Source organism: Drosophila rhopaloa, unplaced genomic scaffold (assembly GCF_018152115.1).
Source record: "Drosophila rhopaloa isolate 14029-0021.01 unplaced genomic scaffold, ASM1815211v1 contig_3, whole genome shotgun sequence".
NCBI classification, from domain to species: Eukaryota; Metazoa; Arthropoda; class Insecta; order Diptera; family Drosophilidae; genus Drosophila; species Drosophila rhopaloa.
Genome location: NW_025335123.1, coordinates 14,774,396 through 14,802,371, shown reverse-complemented (window position 1 = coordinate 14,802,371; position 27,976 = coordinate 14,774,396). Strand labels below are relative to the sequence as shown.

The following is a 27,976-nucleotide window of genomic DNA, read 5'->3' as shown; positions in this document are numbered from 1 at the left end:
GTGGAATTCAAATAAAAACATCACATGTTTATTGTATTATTTAATTGTTTATTATTTGGCGGCTAGTCATTAGCAAGGCCGCTGTGAAGGCGTGTCACAGGCAGGCAAAGCGGGAAAAAACATTGTGTTTTAATCCTCCTGCTGCTGTTGACATGTTCAAATTGCAGATTACATATTTACAAATTGCTAGCGTTGCACATATACACACACAGACATTGTACATTATTGGGGGACCCGTTCAGGTATATATGTTTATATAGCGAGATATATGTGGGACACACATTTGGGAATACAGGTGCCGATTGCACTTTTACAAATTTCATAAAAATATGTTAAAATTACTGAAAAAAACACACGCGACGACAGAAACAAATTGGAAGTGAAGTATGTCATCTGACTTTTCTACAACAATCAGGAGTCACTGAGAATGTCCTTCAATATCGAGCTGGAGTTGCGTGTCGGTGCGAATTCATTGGAGCCCATGGCCAGGGACTGCGGTGATCCGCCCGCTGGCGGTGTTCCCGGTGCCGCTGGTTCGAAGCTCGCTGTCACCGCCGACGCTACTTGTGCATTCGTCGACAGGGGAAGCGTGGAGGAGGATGTGGAGGCGGTGGAGGAGGTGGCCGCCTCCATTTGACCCGTCATGCTGAGCAGTGTGGGTCGCGATTGCACCTGCGCCTGGGGCTGCGACTCCTGCTCCAGAAACTGGACAAAGGCCTGCACCAGGTTGTCGTTGCCACGCGAGGATCCTGGTCCTGATAATGGAAACATGTTAAATACTTTTAAGCTAGAAAAGATTGCAATGTAGGCTCACCTGCTCCCGCCGCCGCGTTAGAACCTCCACCCAGGATGGCGCCCAGCCAGCTGCCCTGCTGCTTGTTGAGCCCCACCTTGTCCGACTCCTGGGCATTGAAGTCCAGCACGGAGGAGATCATGCGCAGCACCTGCTGCTTGTCGCCGGCATGTCCACTGACCACATACCCGATTAGCAGGCTCTTGATCAGGCTCTTGTCAATCTTGTCCGTCTGACTGCTCTCGCTGCTGCTGAGACTCTGCTCCAGCTGGACGTTCGCCTCCTTCAGGCTCTCCACTGGTCAAAAAAGAGGATCATACGGATGGGGATTAGTATCCAAAATGGCCAATGCAGCAAGCTATTAATGTGGGTGGTGTGTGAAATCAGGGATGCACATCCGTGTGGGAGAAGCGCGCGCGTGGGTTTTTTTTTTTGGTTTTTGGCATGCGGTTAGTGCGATCGGTGCACGGCGTAGTATGACATAAGTACTGGTTGTTAAGTTTAAGGCACACCAGTACCTGATGTAATACTCAACCGTACAGACGCTGCTCCTTGGGCTCCTTCACGTCGCGAGGGATGGCGATGACGGCTCTCTGCTCATTGGATAGCTCTACTCCGGTGGCTGGACTGGACTTCACCAGTCAGTGATTCAATCTGCTGGCTGTGTGGTTGGTCGATTGGGGCGAGGGGAAGGCGACTTCTCCCAAATGCAAATGCAAAGATCAAAAATCAAAATAACAAACTCAAAAGAAAAAAAAATTTGGGGAGGGGGGGGTAAACGAAAATACGAGGACGGAAACAGATCAGATTCAGAACGAGATTCAAATTCGGAACTCAGCTAGCGGGCAACAACAGAGAGCAACAGGATAGGTAGACAGCATATCCATACGATATTTAGAGGCATAGGGGATAGATACATACAGATATATGCATAATGTAGACATGCAGAGTAGATATAGGCAGATATATAGGCTATATAGGGTGTGTACATAATAATGTGGCATATGCCGCAGTCTCGAGCAATCTCCAATTGCAAAGTGAGTGCGTCAAATGGCTCAAACCGCTCACATTTACAAATTGAGATTATTCAATGCTGCAGATACAATTGGTATTGTTTTTTTGTTTTTTGGTTTTTTTTTCTTTTTTTTTTTTTTGTTTTTGTACGGATTACGGGTTACGAATTACGGATAACGGATGGTACGGTTTACGGTTTATACGGTTTATAGAGGTTCTCGTGTCTGGGTGTCGTGTTTTCAAACGCTCATTTTTATAGCTTGTACATAAGATAATCAAATCAAATAATAATCAAATAATTCATCTCAAACAAAATAATAAATGTAAAAAATTACATAAATAGTTAAGCAACAACGCAGCGGGCAACAACATATAAGGGATTAAATTAAAGGACAATTTTGGAAGGGGTAACAAGGGGTTAAAGCTTTAGATATTCTACGTGTCTTTATTGTGCGGGTTTCAAAAATACAAAGCCAGAAAAATACAAAATCCAGTACTAAAATTTTGCTTCAATAATTATTTTTAAATCGAATTAAACATAGATTTAAAAAATATTCGATGTTCTTAGTATTTTAATTTAAACATATAAAAACACTTTTATTTCAAATGTTTTGTTCCAGTAATTTAACAGATATTTTTAACAACATTTTTTTACGAATTTCCTTGTATTTTTCTGACATGGTTTTGATTGTTTTGTGTGTATTTCGCACAACATCTAAACAACACTAATAACTAAAGCTACAAATCACAGTTTCTTACAGAATATTTTCTAATTAATTCACAACATTTAGGGCACCTGGTTTTGATCGGTTTCTTGTGGTTGGACTAGGTGTGTTTATCTGTTTTGTGGTGCAACATTAATGGGTTATTAAAAGTGACTACTTTACTTTGTTGTGGTGTGTGGGGGGGTTTTCTACAGCTTTTAACGGACACACAAGCGGACAAATTAGTCGTTTACCTGTTGTGAGGTGAGCAGTTAACAGCCAATACAGTTTTTATTTGCCACGTGCCGTAGGTGCGATCTAACGAGTATTTTCATTGGTTTTCTTATTTTTCGTTTTTTTTTGTGGTACTTTTTATGTGTGTGTGTTTTTTTTTTTTCATTTTTATTGAATATTGCTTAAGTTTTTTTTTGGTGTTTGGTTTCGGTTTTTGCGCTTTGGTGATAAAATGCAATTCAAAAAAGTCGATACCAACTGAAATTCCGAGTGTTTCATATTTAGGCTTAGCTCCCAGAATTACCAGCTGATATTTACCTTTGAGAATCGTGTGAGGTGACACTTTTCTCCTTTAAACTCTTACTTTCCCTCTAGCACTCACTCTCGCTTTTTCACTGGCATACTCTCTCACTCACTCTCAAACAAAAAATAATAATTATTTTCTAAACTTTTCCTTTTTTTTTTTTTTTTTTTTGCGTTTCTTGTTTGGGGACGGGGGGTTTGGTCTTTTAAATGCGTGATTTTTAGTTGGGAATACTGAGGGTGCAACACCGTGGGTTACGAACATGCCGGGAATGCCGGGTTACGCTTTAACAGGTTTTGGGTTAGTCATAAAAGTCTGGAGGATTCACACAGCGGGGTGAACTCCCTGTGGCCTCTCCACGATCCGCTGACTCACCTTCATCCCGGAGCACTGCGATGGTCTGCTGGCCGGCCTCCAGTTGGTCGGAGAGCCGGGCGGCAGCCCGCAATCCCTGGTTGGCCTCCGCCAGCTGCTGCTGCAGGCCACCCATCTCCAGCTGGAGCTGACCCTGCCGGTCCAACTGGGCCTGCATCTCGCGCCGGATGCGCTGCGTGGCCATCTCGATGTCGTGGTCTTTGTCTGGAATGGATAAGGTCTTAATCGCTGTTCGGTGGCAAATGATATATAGGGATATTTACCATTTTGGAACTGCTCCAAGGCACACTGGAGATTGGTGAGCGCCGCCTGCTGCTTCAGCTCGCGATCCTCGTACTGGCCCAGTTTGGCCAGCAGCTCATCCCGCTGCTGTTGGAGCAGAGCGAACTGCGCCTGGAGCGTTTCCGCCTGCTGATTTGCCCGGATACTAAGGGATAAATGAAAAACAGAATAGATTATGATGGAACTTAAAAATTTTATATTTATATATTATATATATTTTGCTTTTTTCTACGTATTTTAGTTATTAAAGCATTAAAATGATTAAGTTATTACTCCCATGTACAAGTTTAACTTCAGTGGAAATCTGTATTTTCGTATGAACTTATATAATTGTTTGGCAATAGTAAACTACTCACAATAGACATCAAATAGATACAAAATTGATGGTTCATTTTGAAAGCTATAATTTAACCTACACTTTTCCCAAGCTCAATTCTATTATATTTTGTAAGGCATAGAAAACAATATGGCAATATCTCATATAATAACTACAATTGGTAAATATGTTGTAACATTATAGTTCAATCTTTAAAACATTCAATATATTCTCTATATATATTTTTGTTAGTCACTAAATCATTACTTTACCTTAGTTTTTAGTTTCTCAAAATATACAAATTAAATTGATTGAATGAATAAGACAAAGTTGAAGCACTCAAAAAAAAATAGTTCACTTTTTAAACTCAAAACTATTTCCCTTTTGTATATGATAACCCCGTTTTCGAGCTTTTTACAAAATGTTCAAAAATGTTAGAACCCAATACTCGATCAATCTAAACTTTAAGCCGTGTCCGCCGATATCTCAATCGCAGTTCCACTGAACCGGGGAAGGACTCTTATATAAGAGCAGCTAGTGACGATATCCAAGCGACTCGAAATTGATTTTCCAGCTGGCGATAACACAAGCTGCCAAGCATGCGGAAATATGGCCGGCAATTTGCATGGTCCGATTTCACCGGCGGGATGCAGTCGGCGGAATCGTGTGGGAACATGTGGCGAATGCAATTAGCCAGCTTCGATCGCTTATCGCTTATCGCTTATCGCCTATCGCCTGTGTGACGAATAGCCCCCGCCAGCCCAAAACCAAGGTGACCCCCGCGCCCTGCCCCCGGGGTAATTAGCCCTACCTGGCTGAGGTGTAGGCCGTACTGGACTTGGACACCTGCTGCTCGAGGACCGCTTGACGGGACCGGGACTCCTCGAGATCGCGCTGCAGCTCCACGGACTCCTGGGTGTGCAGCTCCTCCACCTCCAGGAGATGTGCCCTCAATCGTTCCAGATCGCGCTGCACGCTGGCCTGCTGCTCCTGGGATTCCGACTGCTGTTGCTGCAGCAGGCGTTGGTTCGTCTGTTCCGTCAGCAGATTCGTGGTGAGTATGTCGGACTTCTCCTTGAGGAATCCGACCTGATCCTGCAGCTTCTCGCGCTCCTTGGCCAGATCCTTCAGTTGCTGCTCGAAGGGCTGCAGGCGCTGGATCTCCGCATAGTACTGGGTGTTCTCCTGGTGCTTCTGTTGGATAGCCTTGATCAGCTCGTTCTTCTCCTTGCCCAGTCCCTCGATGGTCTGCTGGAGGTGCTGACTTTGGTCGGCAGCCTGGTGGCTCTGGAGTTGCTCTTCCATGGCCAGGAGCTGTGATTCCTTCGCCTGAAGTTGCTCTTCCTTCGTCGCAAGCTGTTCTTCATAGGCTTGGACTGCTTCTTGTAGTTTTCCCAGCTCGGCTTGGTATTTCTCTATTTCCTGATTCTGGGCTAGCAACTGATCCCGAAGCTCTTGGATTTGGTTAGCGTGTTCAGGGTCCGTGCCGGATTCCTGCTCCTTATTTTGAAGTTGCTCCTGTAACTGTGTCTTCTCCTCGCTGATCTCTTGCAACTGCTGTTGGATCTCCGCCAGCTGAGCTTCCCGAGCGATAAGCTTCTCCTGACACTCATCCAGTTGGTTGTTTGTCTCGGCCAACTCCTTTTTGATGGTGGTCAGTTGCTGGTTCTGATCCACTTCCATCAACTCCTTTTGCTGCTCCAACTTGTCCTGCAGTTGGAGCAGTTCCCTCAGCTTCTCCTGATCCGCTTGCAACTGGTTTTGGGCCTTGGCCAATTGGATTTTATGCTGATCTTGGTTGACCTTTGACTGCATGGACTTTTCTTCCATTTCCTGCTTAGCAGAAGTTAGCTGCTCCTCTAGACTCTGTAGATCTTGTTCTTTTTGGAGTAAAGTTTCGCGCAGCTGTGACAGTTCTAACAATTTTTCTTGATCTGCTTGGTTTTGCTGCTGGAGTTTCGTTAGCTGTTCTTCATTCCTCGCTAGCAATTTAGTTTTCTCGATCAGTTCCTTTTTGACGGACGTCATCTGCTCTTGCAACTCAAATTGTTCCTGTACCTTCTGCTCCATTTTGGTTAGCAACTCGCTTTCGTGCGAAGTGTTTTCCAGGTTGGACTTGAGCTTAGATTCCATCTGCCTTTGGCTGGACAGAGACAGCTCCAAATGCTGCCTGGCCTCCTCCAACTGGGCCTCCAATTGCATGATGGTCTCCTCGTGATGCTCCTCGATGGTCTCCAGTTTGTTTCGCTTGAATTTGTCCAGTTCGTTGAGCAGCAGCTCGTTGTTCTTCATCAGCTCATCGCACTGGAGGATATACTGCGAGATGTCCGCCTCGAGCGTTTTCTTCTCGTGCTCGCTGATTAGCTGTTGGTTTTGCACGTCCACCAGTCGCTGCTCCGCAATGTCCAGACGATGCCAGCGTTCGGTCAGCGCACTCCAGGCACGCTCCAGTTTCTGCTGGGGATAGGAGCTACCCAGACGATTCTCGACCTCCGCCTGGAGCAGAGCACGCAGCTTGTCCAGTTCGTAGGTGCCAGCGCCATATTCCGTGTCCGTTTCGTCCAAGTCCGTGATCTCCTGCTTCTCCTCAGCAATGGCCTGCCGGAATTTGGCCTGCGCTATGCTGGTATCCAGCTCCTGGCGCAGTCGTTGGTTCTCCTCCCGCAGGGCGCCCAGTTGCTCCTCGAGATCCTGGGCGTGTCCCTCTTGTTCGGCCTCGGCATGGAGTTTCAGCTCCTGATTTTGCACCGTCAACTGCTGCAATCGGAGCTGCAAGTCCAGCTGCAGTTGCTCTTTCTCCGCCTCGCTGAGCCGCAAACGTTTCTCCAATTCCGCGAGCTGTTCACCCATCAAATTGATGGCCAGCTGCTTCTCCAGCTGGGCATCCTGCATTTGTGTATTGGTCAGGGTCAGCTCAGAGATTTGCGATTCCAGGGAGACGAGGCGATCGCGCAGCTTCTCCTTGGAGGGTGGGGCCGTGACCTCGGCATCCGGATCGGGATCCGAGCCAGAAGCGGAGCCGGAACCCGTGGCATCTGCCTGGCGCACCACTATAAACTCGTCCTCGCTGTGCTTGCCCGTGGAGGAGCTGTTCGACGAGGACTCCGAGGTTTTCTTCTCCTTGACCTGTCGCGACTCCTCCAGATCCTTGACCAGTCTATCGCGCTCTGCTTCCGCCAGGCGAACGCGTTCGATGAGCTCGGCATTATCGTGGCCACGTTTGTCGAGCAGCTCCTGCATCTCAGCTAGTTCCATAACACTGCGCTTCAGTTCCGCCGCCTGCTGCTCCACTCTTTGCTGCAGTTGCTCCTGCAGCTCCTTGGCGACTGAAGCCGCCTGGCCCAGTTCATCCAACTGCTTTTGCTGCCTGGCACTGGCCAATTCGTGCTCCACCAGGCGATCGGCCTGCAACTGCTTGAGATTCGCCACCTGGCCCACCAGCTGCGTCTTGTGCTCCAGCACATCCTGCATGGCCAGCTCGTGCTGCGAGTCCAGTTCCTCCAGCGAGGCATTTAGCTGTGTGTTGAGTCGCTCCAGCTCGGCAATGCGATTGTTCAGCCGAGTCACATCATTGGCGCCCAGGGCGATGTCCACAAGTCCCGACTCCTTGTTCCAGGCCGAGTCGCCCGATCCGGCGGCTGTGGCTCCCTTCTCATCGCCTCCATCGGGCTCCCAGCACCAGCTGTCTTCCACATTGTGCTCCTCGTTCTGCTGCTGCGGAGAAAAAGATGGAAAACAAAAAGAGTAGGTAATCAAATCAAACTAGTCACTGTAATTATGCCCACATAGAATATTTTTAGATTCCAATTGTTTATTAGTTCAATTAGAATTAGTCCTACCCGCAACTATTCAAAGCTTAAACATCGATTTAGGTATTGAAATGTATATCCTTTGAATATTTTTATTTACATTTTTTAGCTCTCAGATAACTTGGCAAAATGAGACACAACTGTACTTGAAAGTCGAGTGGGTTTGGATTGGTTAGATGGATGGATTTCGCACCCAGTTTATTATATCCCAGCCGCCAATCCGAATCTTCTGGCACCTGCTGCGCATGCGTCGCCCACTTGGCCACACACCCACCTCCTCCTCCTCCTCTCCACCTCCTCCCCCTCACCGCCTCCTCCTCTCCACCTCCTCCCCCCTCACCTCCTCCCCCTCACCGCCTCCTCCTCCTCCTCTTTCTCCGCCTGGCCCACCGGCAAACCAGGTCAATTCGCATTAGGAGGCGCTAATGGCAGGCGGAGGAGGAGGGGGAGGGGCTCAGGTGGGGCGACAGGTGCAAGTACCGGTGGCAGCGGCAGGGGCAGGGGCAGAGGCAGGGGCAGAGGCAGAGGCAGGGGCAGGGGGTAGTGGCAGAGGCAGAGGCAGCGCGTGAGACATGCGCGCGTTAATGAGTTTATGGATGAGTTGAGCAAAGATGGCCGCCGCTGCCGCTGTCGACTGCGCTGCCGACTGCGAAGCCGACGGCCCCAACGATAAGGTCCCAGCAACGAAATCCCCATAAAACCCATGACGGGGCCGCTTTTGCAAGCGCCAACAAAATGGCAAGGGCCGTAAAAAAAATGGGCTAAATAAAATTAACAACGAGCAGCAAACGGCAAACGGGCCACGAAATAAATATTTGAAAAAATGGCAAGTTAATTAAAATTAGCTCAAACGACATGCATGTGTCTATGCACACTTCTCTGTACTTACGGGTATGAATCACAAAGCTCAACGTGCAAGGCATTTAAATAAATGAAATCGTTTTGAAATGAAATTAGCTTATGGAAACTAAAAAACTGATAAAAACTGGGATTATCTACTCCGGAAATAGTTTCTAAGAAACCATTTATGCTCTAAGTTGTTACTATTTAAATAAAAGCGGGCTTACTTTTTGTATATTATACAAAAATATTTTAAATTCACATATAACTCAAACAAAAAATATTAAAATGTATTATGACAGTCCTTAAACAATGTCTATTATTTTTCCACTGCAAAAATGATTACCATTTTGGATAATAACACCTGTACAACTAAAGACTTTAAGAAATAACGAGAATAACTGCCTAAACTAAGTGTTTGGATTAATATAGGAGGATTAATATAAAGGAATAATATAAAACGATTCAAGATAAACCCAGCAAATCCTGAGGGGAAACTGCCAGAAATACCATTCCCACACTCGGATCTTAGAGCAGACAGACTCGTAATATACATATAGACATTTGTGTATATATAACCGCTTCGTTTGTTTGTTCGGCCGGCATTCCGCTTTCCCGTTTCCAGTTCATGAGTGTGTAATTATACCCTCTCGGCCCGGTTAGGGTATCGAAAAGCCGAAAAGACACTTGTGCAAACTGGGTTATCAACATTAACAGCTCGCGGAGAATGGAGAATGGAGAATGGAGACCCAAGACCAAAGACCGGCGACCAAAGACCGGAGAACGACTTGCAACATGGCTGCCATGTAGTTTGGGTGTGAAAAACACTTGTGTTTCGTTAACAAATATTGGTAATATTATTCACGCTCCGGTCTGGGATCTTAGGAGCCACAGCGCAATCGATCATTTCAAACCGTGCCACATATGATATATATATTATATATAATCTGTTCATGAACTTTTGGGCAATATGGGCAGGTCAAACATATATTGTACGTACATGGAAAGATATATGGCACTGAGTAACCATAAACGCGAGCGAACCCACCAAAATTCCCTCTGCGATAAGATAAAATGGAAATGTTGTCACAGGGGTTAAGCAACAGGTTGTCATGGTTTTCGGGGGTTGACGAGGTTTCTTGTAGGGTGCGGAATGGTTCGGCTATGGCCGCCTAGCAACCGGAAGTTCGCTAGAAACAACTTCACAAACTATTTCCTCAAAACCAAAATGTGTTACTCGAGTAATTAAAGAAATACAGCTGAAACTTGATAACAACTTGATAGCAAATCCTAGTTTCTAAATAAAATTATCTGGGTATAGAAATATGTAGAGTGGGAGTTTTGATTTGACTCTTCTTAGAACTTTTAGTCTACTGATTTTTTTCACATTTCTTATAAATACTTATAAAAAAAACAATTTGTGTTCAAATTATAATCTCAATATAAACATTCTTTAAACAAACTAATAAACACTTAATACACGCTATTTGAATTGAAATTCCTGCAAAACTATAAATATGGAATTTAAAATGTACTTGATAAGAAAAATAGTCAAGTAATTTCTAAGAAATATGCCATACAAATCTGAATGTTATTGGTACAAATAAATTCTTTTTAATTTTTCAGCCTTATTGTAACTTAGAAAATCTTGACTGTTAGAGGAAAACCTTAGTTCAAGTTGTATTGAAGCGGAAAAAGGGTGGATGGCAAGAGCGGATATGGTGCAATTATCGGAAAATATAAACAAAAATGAGTGGAGCATTGCTCGATCAATATTAATTTCGATTGCTTTCGCTTTAGTCATGCCACCCGCTGACGTCTTTTCCAAAAGCCCGGCTCCTTATCTTATCGGTGCCATGCCACAAAAGATATCCGCAGTTCCCCCTTTTCTCCTGAATGTGGGATTTCGTATTTTGTTTATAAATAAACATTAACCGATTGCTGGGAAAGAGCTGCGTGTTCTTTTTTTTTTATGAGGCACGGTTCTTGGATTTGGTTGAATCACCCCAACCCGATCGAAAGCGATCTGATTCCAGCATGTACTTAACCCAACTCCTGATCTGCTCTAGGTTTTCGTAACGCGACCCGGTGGATGCGGAATTCGAATCGGAATTGGAATCGGAATCGGAATCGGAATAGGAATCGGAGCTTATCAGAATGTGCTCCACTTTTGGCCGTTTAGCTGGATTTATTTCTGGTGTTTGGTTTTCTTCATTCCGCAGCGAAATTCAAACACTGGCGATACCGGGAATTTTGTGTCAGCAAATCGGAGATTCGCAAGGGTCCAAGAAATCACTGGGAACAATGCCGAGCTAAGTTCTTCGTTATGTGCCCATAAAATCGCTTTAAAGGGGCACTAAACAATGGGTAATGGGATTGGAGACATGTACCCAGACTGCCTGGTAATAAACCGCACTAAATAAACATACATATCAATTTCTGTTCATAATAAATAGAACAGAATTCAATGAAGATCGACAACATTTGTTTAAATATTAAACATTCAAATATCTCACAATAAACACAATTATTAAACATTAATATAAAAAAAAATTAGGTACATATTTTTCTTATTTATCTTTATTTATCCATTAAAAATAGTCAAAAAGTTAAACCTATAAGTAAACTTCGTGGAAATTTGAAGTAAACTGCATTACAACAATAAACAAATTAGAACCCAAGAATTCCCTATACGAAAAAATGATTTGTTAACTGATTGGAATATAAGCGAAAGTGACAAATTATTGGATGGCCAAAACAACGGCGATAAGAACTAACTCAATTAGGGTGGTGCTTCACCTTGATACGTAGCCCGTGGAAAATTTCAAATCCTTATCTGAGGAATTCCGATCCCCATTCCGACTCCAAATCGGTTGTCTGGCAGCTTTTAGCCAGACTCTAATATATATCATTCTGAACCAAAGATTGTAAAAAACGTGCTCTTCTCTTGATGACACAATCTCAAGTGGTTTTTCGGAACACGCTATATAGGACAATATATGGCTTTTCTAACATATAACATTTAGAGCACTAACTATTATTTATGGAAATACAATTTTAAAGACCTATCTTTCTTACACTATATTTTTTCAATTAAGAAATACAATACACATAAAGCACAAGTTTTATCACTACCAAAATGAACAAACTCTTAGTTCCCCATAAAACTCATAATTCGAATGTTAAATCTTAATTTTAATAGGTACTTTAGAACACACATATTTCCGCCATCGTTTTGCAATTCGAGTTGAGCAAATAAGTATATAATAAAAATAATAATTTAGTGTATGCAGTGCAATAAAACGAAGAGGAAATTACATAGTTAATAAGAGGAGATGTCAAGACGCGACAAAAGTCGAAAGTCAAGGCGGGCTTAAACGGAAAAAAGATGAGGCAAAAAGCGAGGAATAACTCAAGTTTAAGCCAAGTCACTCTCTAGCAGCTCTGTCTCTTTCTCGCAGCCCCTTGCACTTCGTCCCTTCCCCTTGAACCCCAGTAAATGGGCATTATTATTAACTGCAAGCAACAACTACATTTAGCAACAACTTACAGTTTTTACTCGTCAGCTGAGCGGCGATTTTCAGTTTCGATTTGGCAGCTAGGCAGAATTTATGCCTCGTTTTTTCCGTTTTTTTGGTAATTCAGTTTTTTTTTTGTTTTTCAATTATTCAGTAATTTCCGTTGTTCACAAGCGAAAACAAAAAAAAAAAAAGTTGTTCAAAAAAATACAGAGTCGTTATACCGTTTGATTTTTCACTTGATTACGCGTCGCGTTTTTTAAGCAATAAAAACAAAAGCAGTGACAGAAAAAAAAAATAATAGTTAAACGTTAGGAATGATAGTGTTATATATATTTTTTTAACTTTTTGATGAGGCGGTATCGAGGGGGCGGCAAAGCCGGCGCGGTAGCGGTGAAGTGGTAATGCCGAGCGGAGCGATAATACCGGCACGTCCAATCCGCTGCGCGACCGATCGACGAGTGATCGCTGCGTGCAGTGCGCCGCCGGGAAATAGCGACGCCGACCGCACGCGACGGAGCTGCAGCCGAAGCCGAAGCCGAAGTAGAAAAAACACGAAGCCCGGCACGAAGCTTAGTCGGTGAGGGAGGGAGATGGGGAGAGAGAGAGAGGAGAGAAGGAGACGCAAAAATGGCGCAAGGCGAGAAAGGATCACTATTTTCAAAATGAAGCATTATAACTATAATAATAAGTGATATATTCTAACACACTCTAAAAATAAATAAATTAATGATATTTAATTTAAGTAATTGAAATGATAGAAGGAAACGCAAAGTAGCGAAAGGTAAGAGAGGACTTATATAAAAACATTTTCAAAATAAAGCATTAAAATAGCTTTATTTTACACAGGTAAGGCGAGGATTTGTTCTCCACCAAGCAGAAAGGCTTGGTCCCAACTGACCTCCATATGGAGAAATCCCCCCCTTTTGGACGTTGATGCACTAGAATCAGTACAAACAAGTGGCCCAAAGAACACCAAGCAGTGCTTGTTACGCGACGAGCCTTTTTCCCCATTAGGCGTAAAGAACGATATGGTTTAAAATGAAAAAAAACAAGAACAATACTAAATACTAATACAAATTTCGTGTTAAAAAATGTAAGGTTAAATAAACATTAAATCTTTAAAAACGAATATTTGTATTTATTGCATCCGTAAAGATAATATAAACATTTTCAAAGGAGAAGTCTTCAAAGACACACTTATAGTTTCCATTTGGAATTAAGATATGATACTATGGAATGCAGAAATATTGTTGTGCAGTATTTTAATACACACTTATTTATTTATTTATTTACAGCAATTGCATTAGTTTTGTATTTTTTTAATGTTCCTCTAGGACGTCGATGTACTAAAATCAGCACAAGCAAGTGGTCCTTACTACAAGCATTGCTTGTTAATCAACCAAATAAGAAAGGTTATATTTACCTAAAATATGAAGTTGTTAAATTATACTGCAATCAAGTGAATATAGTAATAGGCAAAGTGAAAACTTTGACATCATTATTTGATAAAAATAAATGGCTACTAACCATGATTTTACAATTAAAGCACTCATGCTTGTTAAATTCATCAAAGTGAAATTCGAGGAAATGAAATTTGAATTTAATACATTTTTAAGCAGTTCACTTTCAGATTTCAGGTTTTAAAAGAGGCTCAAAGGATATCAGCCAATTAGGACTGACATTTAATGAACCTGGTTTATCTCAACTGTGTGATTCACAACGCTGATTCACATGAACGGTATAGAACCAGAGATAAAGACCGAAACAAGGTGGGGAGATAGCACCGACGGGGTTAATGGATAAAATGGAAAGACATCCATCATGGGAGCTGCTCCGTGGCGTACATAACCTCACTAGACAACGGACGGGTATATGTGGATATATAGCGATATGCACACGTAGCCAAGCAACTTCGACTTGCTCTCCATTTCAAAACTCAAATAATGCGCGTCGGCTATTTAACTTGAAATTAAGCGACGTTTGTTGTTGTTTTTATTTATTTTTCGTTTTTTTTTTTTTTTTTTGTTGTTTTAAGAATTGTTAATGTATGTGTGATGGTGTAGTTGTCGTTGTCGTTGTCGCTATTGTTGTTGTACCGCTGGAGACGGCTTTATTTGCTTATTTTGCTCATTTTGTTTGTTCTCAGCGCTGAGCGCTGTGTGCTCTCCGCTCTCCGGTCTCCCCAGTCGTCTGTACCGCCCCTGCCTCTGCCGCCCCTACCGCCGCTGTTGTTGCACCGCTGCACCGCCCGTCAAATTTACCTACAGTCCAACAACTCTATCACGATCTTGTAAAACCCCAGTTTCGATATTTGCATCATCTGCATCTATTTAATATGAATTTAATTATTCAATGAATAATTAGAAGTTCACCAACTTAGCTTAAAGAATTATCTCAAAAACTTAAAGTCAGCGGTTGGTTTTGAACTCGGGGTGTGCCCCTCAAAGCTCATGGAATTTTAAAGATATGTGTGACTAGTTCTTATTTGAAATATGTATGTTTCTCTACAGTATTTCGATTGAAACTAGTTCGACTTATAAAGGCTGTAAGTAAGATCGAATGGTTTTTAAAAAATCTAAAAATTTTTTCCAATTACCGACGTTGGACTGTATATGTGTTGGGCCCTTTTTGTACCTTTTCCCTGTTGGGAGAGCTAGGAGATAGCAAGTTGTTAAAAGAAAGCAAATAACCAAGATATCCACGCACTCACACAGTCTCGGAAAAGGTTTGGCTTAGAAAGGGATGGCAGGATAAGACCACATAAGTTATCATATTGATATTACGTGCCATGTAGATAACATCTAGAGCTTCTTTGCTTTTATTTTCCGTCGTTGTTGGGGAAAAACGAAACCGTAATTTCGTCTTTTTGCTGTGCAAGCACAATTAGAAATTGTACCGCAGTAATTTTTGACTGTATTTTCGGCTATATAATATACATATACTAAATATGAGATTCTGGTGGAATGAGCGAGCGTTCCATATGGCCACGTCGTTGACTTTAAGCGGGCTGTTATTACTGGTGCTTTTGTTTTTGTTGTTGCTGGCGCAATCGAGCGTCTGTGTTTAATTAGCAGATAAAAATACAGTCAACCCATGAAGGTAGAAATACACAGGCGCACACACTCGGCTAGAACCCATACCCATAGTGGCCATCTCTGTCGCACCTTTTTGGTTTGGGGCCACTATCAGCGTTTGGAAAAAAGAAAAAAAAAAAGACACACATATACCTATGTACATATAATACTGGCAGCAAACACGTTGCAGGCGTTAATTAGTTTTGGGGCTTTTCTTTTATCAGCAATAGCGGGGTAGAACAACTGTAACAACAATACGGCAGCGGCAGCGGCAGCAATGGCAACACTAACGAACACAAGCGCTTTTCAAATGCATTTCGTTCTGTTGCGAATGCAAAGCGAATCGGCGAAGGGAGAGACCCTTGTACTTGCCTTCCTTGTTCCACATCCATATCAATCGGGCGTGCAAGTTAACAGCGGCGTTAACATGCGTTAAGTACCCCCACGTACTGGGTACAGTGGCTCCATTTCAGGTCCCCCCCCTTCCCTTTTACTCACCCCCTCATAAGTCGTCGTCTCTGTGGCGCCAATTGTTCAAATCGATTGTATAATAAATTCTTTCTCATCCACTTTTCAAGCTTAATCTTCCGTTTTTGTGTGACTACTCGTTTTCACGGCGGGGAAATTTGTCCAAGAAAACCCCTTTCAGAGGCGGAAAAAAACTAGAGAACCTTATGGGGGTGGGGGGGTGTTGCAGGCCCCATTCCGAATTGAGGCCACACAAACCAAGACAAGCCAGGGACGTACTTGAAAGGGGGGTTTCACATTCTAATAATACTAGTATTATCAAAACCAAAGATCAGTGCTATAGGAAAAGTAAGTTTCAAAAAGGGAGCAGAAAAACAGAAACTCAAGTTTTTAATAAATTCCTTAGAATGTGAATTTAAAACCTACTAGTACAATAAGTTACTATTAATATAACTTCAATTTGAAAACATTCAGTTAAGTTTAGTGTCTAAGCTAAACTTTAAAACATATATGTTTCCTTTATAAAGTCATTTGTTTTATAGGTAGAATTGAATTTTAAAGAAAGCTTGTCAAAAGATACAGATCCTTCTGATCTCCACAAAAAGAGACAGATTGGTAAACCTTTACTTCTACTTATCCACCTCCAAACCACTGTAATGTTATCTAGGTTAAGTCCCCTATTACAACTACACCACTGTCTTAAACAGATACAAGATGCTAACGAACTGCAAAGATAATAAATATTTAAATTGTATTTTATTTGCACACGTTCGATCAATATGTGGAAAACACGGTACCAGCACACAAAGGCGGTACGTGCATAAGTTAAAGAAAGCGGTCACCGAAGGGGAAATAGAGAAAGATACAGCTGGAGATGTGGACTTTTGGAGACCTAAATTTCGGATGCGGATGCGGATACGGATGCCCAAATGCATGGCTGGATCAATGACGAAACGTGGAGCTCTGACGTCGCCACTCAAACTCGATCTGGAGCAGATCGGATCTGATCGGATCTGATCGGATCGGGAAGAAGTCGCCGAAGAACGGATCCGAACGGAATGGAACGCAATGTTAAGGAGAATGGAGATAAATGGGCTGGCGGTACTACATAGCACTTGGAGAGCGGTATAGGCTAGGTGCGAGTATCTGTATCTCTGGATGGGTAGATACTAGTTACCTGGCAACGGATGCGATGGAAACGGACATAGATACAGAGATAGAGACTCAGATACAGATACAGAGAAGATGAAGACCGAACCGCCGGCTCTCGGGGCACGGCTCTTGTGTTGGCATTCATTTAACACGTTGCTGTTAAAATTCAGACAAGAAATCAAATTCAAATAACGCGCTTCAATTCGGTCGCACAGACGGTTCGTTACCGTTCCATTTAAGATGCAAAGATGCACACCTCGAGCATAGACGCAAATATACATGGGTTCAGATGAACATTCAGATACAGTTCCGAACAGGATTTCAAATGCAACGATAAACGATCCCTTAATAGATATCTAGTTAGTTATCTATGCGGTCGTCAACCTTTATTTGAATCGCTTTTATATTTATTTTTATTACTTGAGCTATTTTTCCACACTTCATATATCCTTTTCCTTCTTTTATTATATACTTTGTGTATACCTTTCCGTATATTGTAATTCCAAAATATTTCTGGATTTCACTTCATTAATTATGTTGCAATGTTTCAATATTTTTTTTTTTGTTATCTCTGAGATCTTCTCACTTCCCATTTACCTGTATCTCCCGTATTTGTAGCCTCGTTGCAATTGTTCTCGTTTGGGACAACCAAGATCCGTTTAACGATAACTAAATGAAAAGGCAAACATGAAGACGGGGAAAATAAATTTTCTTGTAGGCAAACAAATCCCATTTCCATTTAAGCTAGAGCAAATAAACTCAAATTTGTTGGGAAAATTAATGCACATTTTTGTTGGAAATATACACTGAAACTGTTTAGTTTAATCATTCAAAACCACAGCACGTTTTAGAAGTTTTATACTTGGATCATTTTGATCCCAAAGATTTTTTGGGCTTATTTTCGAGTTAAGCTTAGAAATACGTGTACAACCTTTACGCTTGTATGTATTTTTTTTTTTGACCCACTTTTGACTTCCTGTGCTTAACCTTCAAATATACGAAAGACTTTCAAACGAGTTTAGTTTTCTGCATTGTTTTTTGGAGGCTGTTGGAGAACACGGCAGTGAAAATGGCTAATTGGAAAATGCCAAGAGTGGCGGGGAAATCGCGACGTTCGTTCAATTTGTTAGGCTTTTTTATGGACCATGGGCCATTTGGGCGTTCTTCTTTTTTTTTTGGTCGGTTTTTAGTTTGCAGTTTTTAGTTTTGTTGTTTGAAATTTATACATTTTTTTTCTGTATTTTGTGGCTTCTGCCTTGGCGTACAGGTTAACATATTTCCATTTGCTGTCGTCGCCGACTGGTGTTTATGCAACTGCGCGACTTGCCAATAAAATTGCCGAAACGCAGCTGCCCCCTTCCACCCCCCCTTTTTGTTTTGCCGCAGTAGTTTTCCAGTGCAAAAACTCTGGGCCATAAATATATGGATGCTTAAATTTCGTCATTTACGGCCCGACTGGCCTGCAAACGAAAAATCTTTTCATAATTTAATGCTTATTAGCATTTGTTCGCCAGTCAGCCAGATTAAAGGTAGTTGGTGGTTGGTGGGTGGGAGGTGGGGGGTGGGCACTGCGTAATTGCCAAAGGGGGGTTGTGAGTCTGAGAGGGAGAGAGAGGGAGACACCTGACCTAGAGCCACAAGCGGTTGACAACGTGGCCAAGAGGAAGGCTATGTGAATTGAGCCAAAGAAAAAAGGCTAACACAATCCACAAACAAAGCGAAACGTTTGCAGCTTTGGAGGCCCCACTAATCCGTCAATCTTCGATATAAATCAGCCAAAAGAATGCCACAAATCTGCCAGCACACATGGAGCTTGCGTGACAAATGCATTTTGGTCAATTTCGATAACCGAACTGCAGGGCACAGGCGTTGTCAGGAATCCCGGGGACTTCGAATATAAATAATATTAATATACATATTCTGTATAATACAAATGGTGGTGATTCATTTTCGATCATACCTTAAAGCCAGAATAGTTTTCACTTTGTCTTAAAAACAAATGATAATGATATTAAATATAGTTAAAGATAAAAATAATTATGTTTATGTGAAATATACAATAGACGAATAATATGTATATAATGAAATTATAATGGTTAAAAAAGTCGACGAAATACTTATTATAAAATGATGATTAGTTGCATTAAGAAATTCAAATCAAAAATGCTTAATTTAGTATTTTATAAACATATAAATAATACATTTTACAAAAATGCCCTAAATGCTTCGAGATTTAATCCAGATTTCTAACATATGCAAGACAACCCTTTCTAGGGTTCCCTTTCTCTATTTAATTTACACTCTCAATCGGATCCCCCCAAAACGCGCCCCTGATCTTAGAGCCTGGGTTCTGCATGTGCATCTGATGACTGAAATCTCGGGAGGTGGCTCCAAACACATGCAATTACATGAGAAGGTTAAACGCGACGCAAATTGAGCAACTCACTGGTGGCCATGGCAACTCTGGCAAATGAATAGCGACCCCCTTTGGGGCTCTACGCCCCTCGACAACGACATTTAGGCCTCAAAAGCTGGCGCAGCTCGTTAGAAGCACGCGAAGCTAAATGGAAACGGAAATGGACGTGGTTTGTGAATGTGGATATGGAAGTGGAAGTGACTGAGAATGGGTTGGAAGCTGAAGCTGAAGCTGAAGCTATAGTCCCCATTCACAGGCAGCAAATTGATTTGGACCAAGATTTTAGTTCTGTAATGGTCCCCCGCATTGTTTCAAAGTGCCAGCTTTTCATTTTCTACGACAATGCTCTTTTCTAAAGGTATTTTAATTGACAAATTCAATCGCTAAATAAAAAATATCGAAACTGATGGAAAAGGTGTTCTTTTTTTTTAGGCAAGTTTCAATGGGTAAGTCGGCAATGGAAACTTATAAAAAAAGTTGCCTACTTCTTGAAACAATTGTCCTTAACTAAAACTGACAAAAAGTTAGCTTTTTGTTAAAACCATACCTCTTTTGAAAGATTATCACAAAAAAAAACCAGATATTACATTACAGATTCGTACATACAAGTTGGTTCAGTTTTGATATCTAGTGTCAGCTTTTTGGAAGGGCATTTTCAACTGCGGTGCCGAAAATGCAAGCCAACCGTATTTTGTAGTTCATTTTCCATTTTCCACGTTTTGCCGCTGCTGTTGGAGTTGTTGAAGTTGTCGGTGGCAGTTAGTGAAAATTGGCCGCTCGCTTCGTTGATTGTTTATAGGAACCCACGGGCAGCCGAACAATGTCAGTCATCAGCAACAACAAATGTTATTAAATAATTGCAGCTCTCATCTGACAGCAACAACAACAAAAGCAGCAGCAGCAGCAGCAACTTAAACTGCAACTGCAACTGCACTTAGCGACATGCAACGTTTGACATCTCATTGGCCGTGGGTCAGTTGCCGGGAACTGGGGGCGTGATGGTGGGTGGTGGGTTGGATAGTGGGTGGTTGGGCGGTTGGGCGACGACAACAACTGCACAAAAAATACCAGGCACTCCGACGAAAAGTTGTCATTTTTGTTCGTACCTTGGTGAATTCAAATACAACGACAGCAGCCATTTGATGATTGCATTATCATCATCATCGTCATCATCATAGCTGAATGATTTCGCTGACCATAAGTGCAGGTCCCAACAATAGTTACTACGATTATCAAATATAGTATTAAAAAACATGCACAAGAAATTTATGCAGATAACTATGGGCAAAGAGTTACCGTGTAAAAGGCTTGCGATTTGATTTTTACGAATTTTTGAACACAAAAATAGTTTTATGATCATTCCATTGCAAGGATCTTTTACGAAGATCTTACTAAATTTTGTATATTCAGTGTAAATTTTTAAATTAAAATTGTTCCTTTCAATCAATCATTTTTAAGAGTCATCTTCAGTTCGAATTTCAATCTGAATAGTGCCACATTCCACAAATTGTGAATCGTTGGGCTCTAAAGAGTATGTAGATCACCAGCACGACACATAGAGGTAATCTAAAGCTAAATAAGCAGAAACTTTAATTTAAACATTTAAATCAATTGAAAAGCAACAGAAAAGTTAGAAAACTTTTGCACTTTCATGATTTATTTTTATATAAGTTTCTTTCAGGAAGTATACTCATTAGCAATCAGGAAGCTATGGTTCACCTAAAAACACAGCTTTTCTCATTAGTCGATTTGAGCCCATGACAAATTGGAACAGCATATAAGAAAGGAATGAAAACGTTTAGAATGATTAAATATCGCATATGGAGACATCGCGATCCGTGGCAAATGGGGAAATGTCGACCACAGTCCCCCGGATATTGGGAATGCGAGGAGGGGGGTTTTTAGTGGCAGGTGAAGTGAGGTAGCAACCAGTGCAGCTGGGACACATTTGACACAGTTTGGCCGAGCGTAACAAACCGCGTTTATCAAATGAAACTCGATTCGGTTTCGCTCTGGCTCTTGACGGTTGACGTGTCCAAAAAAAAACAAGAGAGAACGCTATAGTCGGGTGCCCCGACTATCAGATACCCGTTACTCAGGTAAAGGGAGTGCGAGGGAGATGGAGATAGAAACTTTGATCACGCATAACTTTTTAACGAATGGTCCGATTTGAAAAATTTCTTCTACATTTCGATAGGTATTGATAAACACAATAAAACTGCATTTTTACTTTTCCGAAATATTTAAATTTTTAAAATCGTATATAAGTGATTGTGGGCGTTAAAGGGGGCGTGGCACCATTTTGAAACAAACTTGCGCTGCGTAGGAACTCCTAAAATCTACATGCAAAATGCCAATCTTCTAGCTTTTATAGTTCCCGAGATCTCAGCGTTCATACGGACAGACAGACAGACAGACGGACAGACAGACGGACAGACGGACAGACGGACAGACGGACAGACGGACAGACGGACAGACGGACATGGCTAGATCGACTCGGCTAGTGACCCTGATCAAGAATATATATACTTTATAGGGTCGGAAACGCTTCCTTCTAGCTGTTACATACTTTTGCACGAATACAATATACCCTTTTACTCTACGAGTAACGGGTATAAAAAAGAAAAATATATACAAAAAATGGAGTAACCACCTGCCGACCATCCCCACCCACCGGTTAGAATCCCAACCCACCACCCTACCATCCCACCACCCACTGACCCTAACGAGTGAGCCATCCAAGCGACCAATCAGCATTTCCGCTCTAATGAAATCCGTGCAAGATAAACGCCATCAGGGGAGTTCTATGATATGTTCGATAATTATGATTATGCATATGGCAAGGTGCTCATTTGATCTACATAAATATATGTAATACATTAGATATATGAAGCTTATGTGCGATAGACACAGAAAAGTAGGCCTTAGTCAGTCAATGCCTAATCCCATTTAATGGCGCCATCTGGTGCTCAGGTTTTGCCCAAAATTGGGAACATAAAGCTCGAGTGTTAGGTATTATAATAGATCATGCTACGGAATATTTTTCAAATACTTATCTCGCTTACTTAACTATTGTATTGTTTAATTTTTAATGTAAACAAAAAATGGCAGTTAAGTTCCGAATTTAGGTTATATAATAGAGCATTTTGGCAGCTATTTTCATTTGAACATTTAAAAGTACATACTATGGATAGGCACTATTACCTTAACAAAACATTTTGCTTATGTATATAATATAATACCTTCTTTGCGATAAGTATAAAAAAAAAGAGAACAACATTTTAGAAACTGAATTAAAAGGTTATATACATATATATATAACTAATTATTAATTTCATGGCAACGCATAAATGTTACTTTAAGGATTATTAGGTTTTCTATCCTACTAATCCCCGATTTCTCGTTTCAATGGTAAGCGAAAAGTAGGATTTATTGGCTGTAAAAAGCTGGCAGGATTTTTGGATTTATCAAAATGTGCACAGGAAACAAAGGTATCTTAATTATTTTAAACAAGTTACGTTTCACAAATTCTATTTTATTCAGACCCGTTTTTTCGTATTAATAGTAAACTTAATAAGAATTATTAGGAGAAAACAGGCACAAGTAAGATATTTTTAGTGAAACGAACCTTTTGTATAAAAATTAAAACCAACTGCCTGTTTTCCTGTACATTTTTGTTAAGCCTTAAAATCCTGCCAGCAATTTGCAGTCAAAAATCAGAAACATAAACATTCTGACACACGTATTTTCCTATTTAAACTGTCTCTTCAACAGAGAACTTTAGCTAAAATATCTACTCTAATTTATTTATTTTTGTTGTTTTTTGTACCTCATTATCAACGCCAGGTGCGTGTTCGCTGCCTCGTGTCGAGGGTTCTCGGTTTTTAATTCCTGACCGTAAGTGCTACTCACCAACTCATTGCGTTTTAAAATTTGGCAATTAGACTAATTCGCCGTTGCTGGCTGTTGCATATGAGAATGTATAAAAACTAGGTTTCAACTCACCCAAAATAAATACCAAATAAGTACACACGTGAACACACGAACAAAAAATTGCAGTCGTCGAGAAACTTCCGGCAATGAAAAAAAAAAAATATAGTAAATGCAAAGAACAAACAAAACAAAAATAAATGCCTTACAATTGGCCTTCTTTTTAGGAAATTTCACACGATTTTCAAATGCAAATCGCGTTTTGTACTTCGTTTTTCTTTTGTAGCTTAACGGTTTTTTTAGGCCAAAACTGAACACACCGAATGAAAAGGAATAAAAAAAACTGAGTGGAAATTAACACTTTATGCGGGCCTTTGTGGGCCCTACGTGGATCGATCACACGAAACCGAATGAATGACAGCCAGCAGGTGAACCGGACTTTTATAGGCCCCCAGATCCAGCCAGCAACCAACCCCCTTCGATCCTGGCCAGCTTGGCCCCGGATAAGATAACCCGAACATGGTGCGATCCAGATGTCCCAAATGCCCGCCTAATGGGGATGATAATGGCTGGCAGGAGCAGATTGCCACATCCATGGAATGGGGGTGGAGATGGGGATGGGGATGGGGATGAGGGCACACTTATCACCGACCGCCGGCCGCCTGGCGCAATTATGCAAAACAATATGGTGACCCAACTATCGATCCAATAGATAACCAGAGATAGTCACCGCGGATAACACAGAAGGCAAAATCGGGGTAAACATATTACAACATTAATGGAACGGCACTGAAAAACTAATCAATGGGTGAAATTAAAAAAACCAACTTGGGGATTACTACTTTAAAATTATAAATCCCAAACAACAGATCGAAAAATTAAATTAATAGCGACTAGAGATATTTAGTAAGACTGGAGGAAGGAAAATCGAACATTGAAAATCCAAGAAATCGATTTAAATAAAAAAAAAAATTAAAAGAAAGTCCCCTACAAAAGATCCAAATAGTTTACTAAGAGAAACTAGTGATAACCATTTGCAATATCGATTTCTCAAATCGCTGAAAGCTCAGATTTCGCCTGTCCCGATAAGGAAAGTGTATAAATTTCATCAACAAATATTAAATGATGCAATTTTCTCGCATGATTTATGTTCCTAGTAATATGGTAGAAAATCATTTTTACATTTTCGATTAGCTAGTCGGGATATAAATTATGAGAAACAATGTGCGAGGGTTTAAAGATCAATATATCAATTTAAACTGAGAGATTTAAAGGCACAAAAACGAGGATTATTTACAATAAGTCATGGTATTACAAATAAACAAGTTTAAATGGTTAATAGACGATGTAAACCATTTAGCAATTGTTAAATATAAAAGCAAATAAAATAATTTTATACTCCAAATTACATACATATGATGTACATAGTTTGAGATGATTACTAAATTAAATTTTGTGTGGTTGTAACTTGGTGATCACCAAATAACACATTAAGCTGATCATAGCTAAACAAAGCTAAGCCAAGGAAGGGTAACTGCGCGAATACCACATATGACATCAACAAGATATAGTCCATTCAAGGGATGGATACGAAAGGATATACAAGTAAAACCATAATTTTAGAGATTTATATGCTTAATTTCTTGAAAACAATCAACTTTTAACAGATTTTTCTTATGGCAGCTAAAGAATATAGTCGTCTGATTTTAAAAAAAAGTCAGACTCGAAAAACACTGACAAACAGACAGATGCTGATCAAGAATTTAAATACTTTATGGGTCTTTAAACTGAAATTATAATGCCTTCTGCCAGGGTGTACAAATTGTGATGGGGCGACTATATAACTTTTTCTATTGTTCTTGATTGTCTTACATTTTTAAATATTAATGCTATACATTCATCAATGTTTTTCGCCATTTTTAATTTGGGCCGGCCCCTGGGACTTAATCAAAACGGAATGACCATTTACTATAGCTGTCCATATATCACACGTCAGTCTATACATTCCTTTATAATATTACTTATATTCTTTGGGGAAGCTTTAGAAAAGTGTTTTTTTATTTAGTTAAGTACAGGCCAATCCATTGGGACTAGAGCTCTGTGCTTTTTGTGGGATGGAGATTGGTTTTTTCGCCGCAAGTACAGTTGTGTGTGGGAGCCCTCGAATAACACCATAACGAACCACCCCGCCGCGTCATCGGGAATCGCAGGCACTTAGGGTTGAGTTTTGGCGACTTGCCTAATCAGAAATAATTCGGTAAATTAAACAAGCAGTCGTCAAATGGGGGGCAGCGATAGGGTTAGCCGCTCGCCTAGATAAGGTCAATAGGCATATGGGACGATCGAAAAGGAGACCGGGGATTTATGACAGCCAGGCAAATACAACCGAATGTGAAATCAAATAGAAATTTCATAATTTCGTTTTCTAACAGCTAGCGGATGTGCTGCACAGAAAAAAAAAGCAGCTACATGTATGGATCGTTACACTTTGTATATCATTTTGACTTTACATTGAATGCGGAAAAATAAGCATGTATATAAACTCTTTGCCTATTTGAAACTCCACCTGGCAACTGGCTCTGAATAACTCTTGCTTTCTGAGTTTTTGTTGGGATAGTCATACATACATACATTACACAACATTAAAATTAGCCGGGAAATGAACACCTACTGTACATTTGAATATTATCAGATCCTGTCATATCGTGTCAATTTTTCTTTCTGTGTCGCACACATATTGTGTGGCATCAGGTAAAAAACAGAAACAGAACTGCAGATAAAAGTCGAGTAGTGCCGGCTCCTAGCTTATCACAGTTTAAATATTAATTCAGGGATATGTGGCCAAAAGAGAGCTGGGCTTATCGCGTTTGGGTTGGCAGATAAAGCCGGTCAAACACTCGAGTGCAATGGTTCCAGGAAGGAGTGGGCACCGGCACCAACACCGGCACAAGCACCGGAAATGGCTTGAGTGCCAGCTGCAGGTCAGCAGTGGCACCACTGCCATCACTTACCAACTGGGTTTCCTTCGGCGACGAGGTGCCGGCCGCTGGCTTGGATTCCTGCTTGCATTTGGCCACTTCCCGGCGCAGGGCGGCAATCTGAAAAGGGGAGAGGGGAATTCGCGTGAGTGGGGAAGCCTGAAAAGTGCCGGGGGCAGAGTTACCTCACGATCCTTCTCCTCGCACCGCCTGTCCAGCTGCTCCTTCTGCTCCTGCGTCTCTGCCAGCAGCTGCAGCGCTGTCTTGGCCTGCTGCTCGGCCTCCTGGCCATGTCCCTCGTACTCCAGATCGCCGGGTCCTGCCGTTTCGGCCAGAACTTCCTGGGCCAGGTTGGTAAGCTGGCCCTTCAGCGTGCTGAGACTGCTGTTCAGCCACGACATCTTCGCTGCTTCGCTCTTTTGGGCGGCGGGGTCGGACGGGGGCGTGGCTCTTCTGCTCGATCACTCTTCTTTTTTGGACAGCTGGAGGGCGATTCTGGGCGAATTTTGCTTAGTTTTTTTGAATACTTTTTTGCGTGGCACAAACTGCAGCTGATTTTGTTATTGTTATTGTTATTGGCCACAGTTATCGATTGGCGATAGGCCAACTGGCCGCAACGCAAGGCGACAAACAACTGGCTGCTGCGACACCCAGTGCAAAAAGTTTAAATTTCAAAGTTGAAGTACACCATTATTTTGAATTTAATTATTTAATCCCATGCAAAACCAAACAAAAGTGCTCGAGGTCCTTTCTAAAAGGCAAACAAGCCAGCTTTATTTGAAATAGCTTCCAAAAAATATATTACAACTGGATCTCAAATATTTATTTGAAACAATTTTTTTGTTCCTAGCAGAGCTATTAGCAGAAAAATTTGAACTTTGACTAAGTAACTTTTTAGGATCTTTATTGCTTGCTGATAACTCCGCTAAAACTATTATAAATGTATACTTTTATTTCGATTCATTTTTGGTCTTACAAAGTGTAATAAAGTCCTTTGATAAATGTATTTTAAAGCAGTGTTATTTTAACTACAACATTTTCAACACTCCAGTAGTTATACGGATTTGTCAAAGCTGTCAAGTTTACTTTTTTTCGCTTTTCGCATGTCATCTCTCTTTTCCGACTAGCAGCCGAGATAACGAGACGTCCTCTTAACATTAAAATCATGGATTATATCGCCAAGTTTAATAAGGTAGCCAGTTCTCCTGAGATGCAAGCCCGATTCAAGAAGGTGGACGAAAATGTCCAGAAACAAGAAATCAAACTGGTCATGCGCAGATGTACCGGCAAGAATTTGGATATCCCCACCATTCTGGCCAATTGGAAGGACACGTGCCGCTTGGAGCAGAAGATTATTGACCAGTTGCGCTCCATTGGGCTGCAGCCAAGGGCTAACGACGCGCCGTTGACCCGAATCCATCTGCCCGGTCACCCAGAAATGGAGATAGTTGTGATCAACGAAGCTAAGTTATCAACCAATGGAGATCCGGAGCCGGAGATCCCAACCAATCAAGATCTGGAGCCGGAGATCCCGACCAACGGATATCCGGAGCCGGAGATCCCGACCAACGGAGATCCAGAGCCGGAGATCCCGACCAACGGAGATCCGGAATCGGAGAGCCTAAGGAAACAGGTGAAACGTCGCAAGCTGGACAGCTGGAAGAAGAAGGGAGGAAAACACTAAGCCGGATGTGGCATCACCCAATCTACTTGTATACTGCCATAAAATATAAAATAAATATATTATTAATTGAGTGAAATCTAGA

At 41.5% G+C, this 27,976-nt stretch overlaps 2 protein-coding genes across 4 annotated transcripts; one reads left to right on the top strand and one right to left on the bottom strand.

The window, feature by feature from the left end:
* Window positions 1-27: 27 nt before the first annotated feature.
* LOC108040496 (trichohyalin) lies at window positions 28-26,783 on the bottom strand. 3 transcript variants are annotated; one of them, XM_017117983.2, is made up of 7 exons: window positions 26,396-26,783; window positions 26,244-26,330; window positions 4,834-7,736; window positions 3,688-3,851; window positions 3,425-3,628; window positions 815-1,090; window positions 28-755 (listed from the first exon to the last, which is right to left on the bottom strand). In XM_017117983.2, exons 1-7 carry the CDS (start codon window positions 26,609-26,611, stop codon window positions 412-414), a joined length of 4,194 nt encoding a protein of 1,397 aa, XP_016973472.1. In that variant the 5' UTR covers window positions 26,612-26,783; the 3' UTR covers window positions 28-411. The 3 variants fall into 3 exon arrangements, with proteins under 3 accessions (XP_016973472.1, XP_016973474.1, XP_016973475.1); XM_017117985.2 differs by having other exon boundaries at window positions 4,834-7,733; XM_017117986.2 differs by lacking the exons at window positions 26,244-26,330; window positions 26,396-26,783 and adding exons at window positions 23,308-23,372; window positions 23,442-23,457.
* LOC108040498 lies at window positions 26,285-27,976 on the top strand. The gene is made up of 2 exons (XM_017117989.1): window positions 26,285-26,355; window positions 27,341-27,976. The coding sequence occupies exon 2, from the start codon at window positions 27,376-27,378 to the stop codon at window positions 27,892-27,894; it is 519 nt and encodes a 172-aa protein (XP_016973478.1). The 5' UTR covers window positions 26,285-26,355; window positions 27,341-27,375; the 3' UTR covers window positions 27,895-27,976.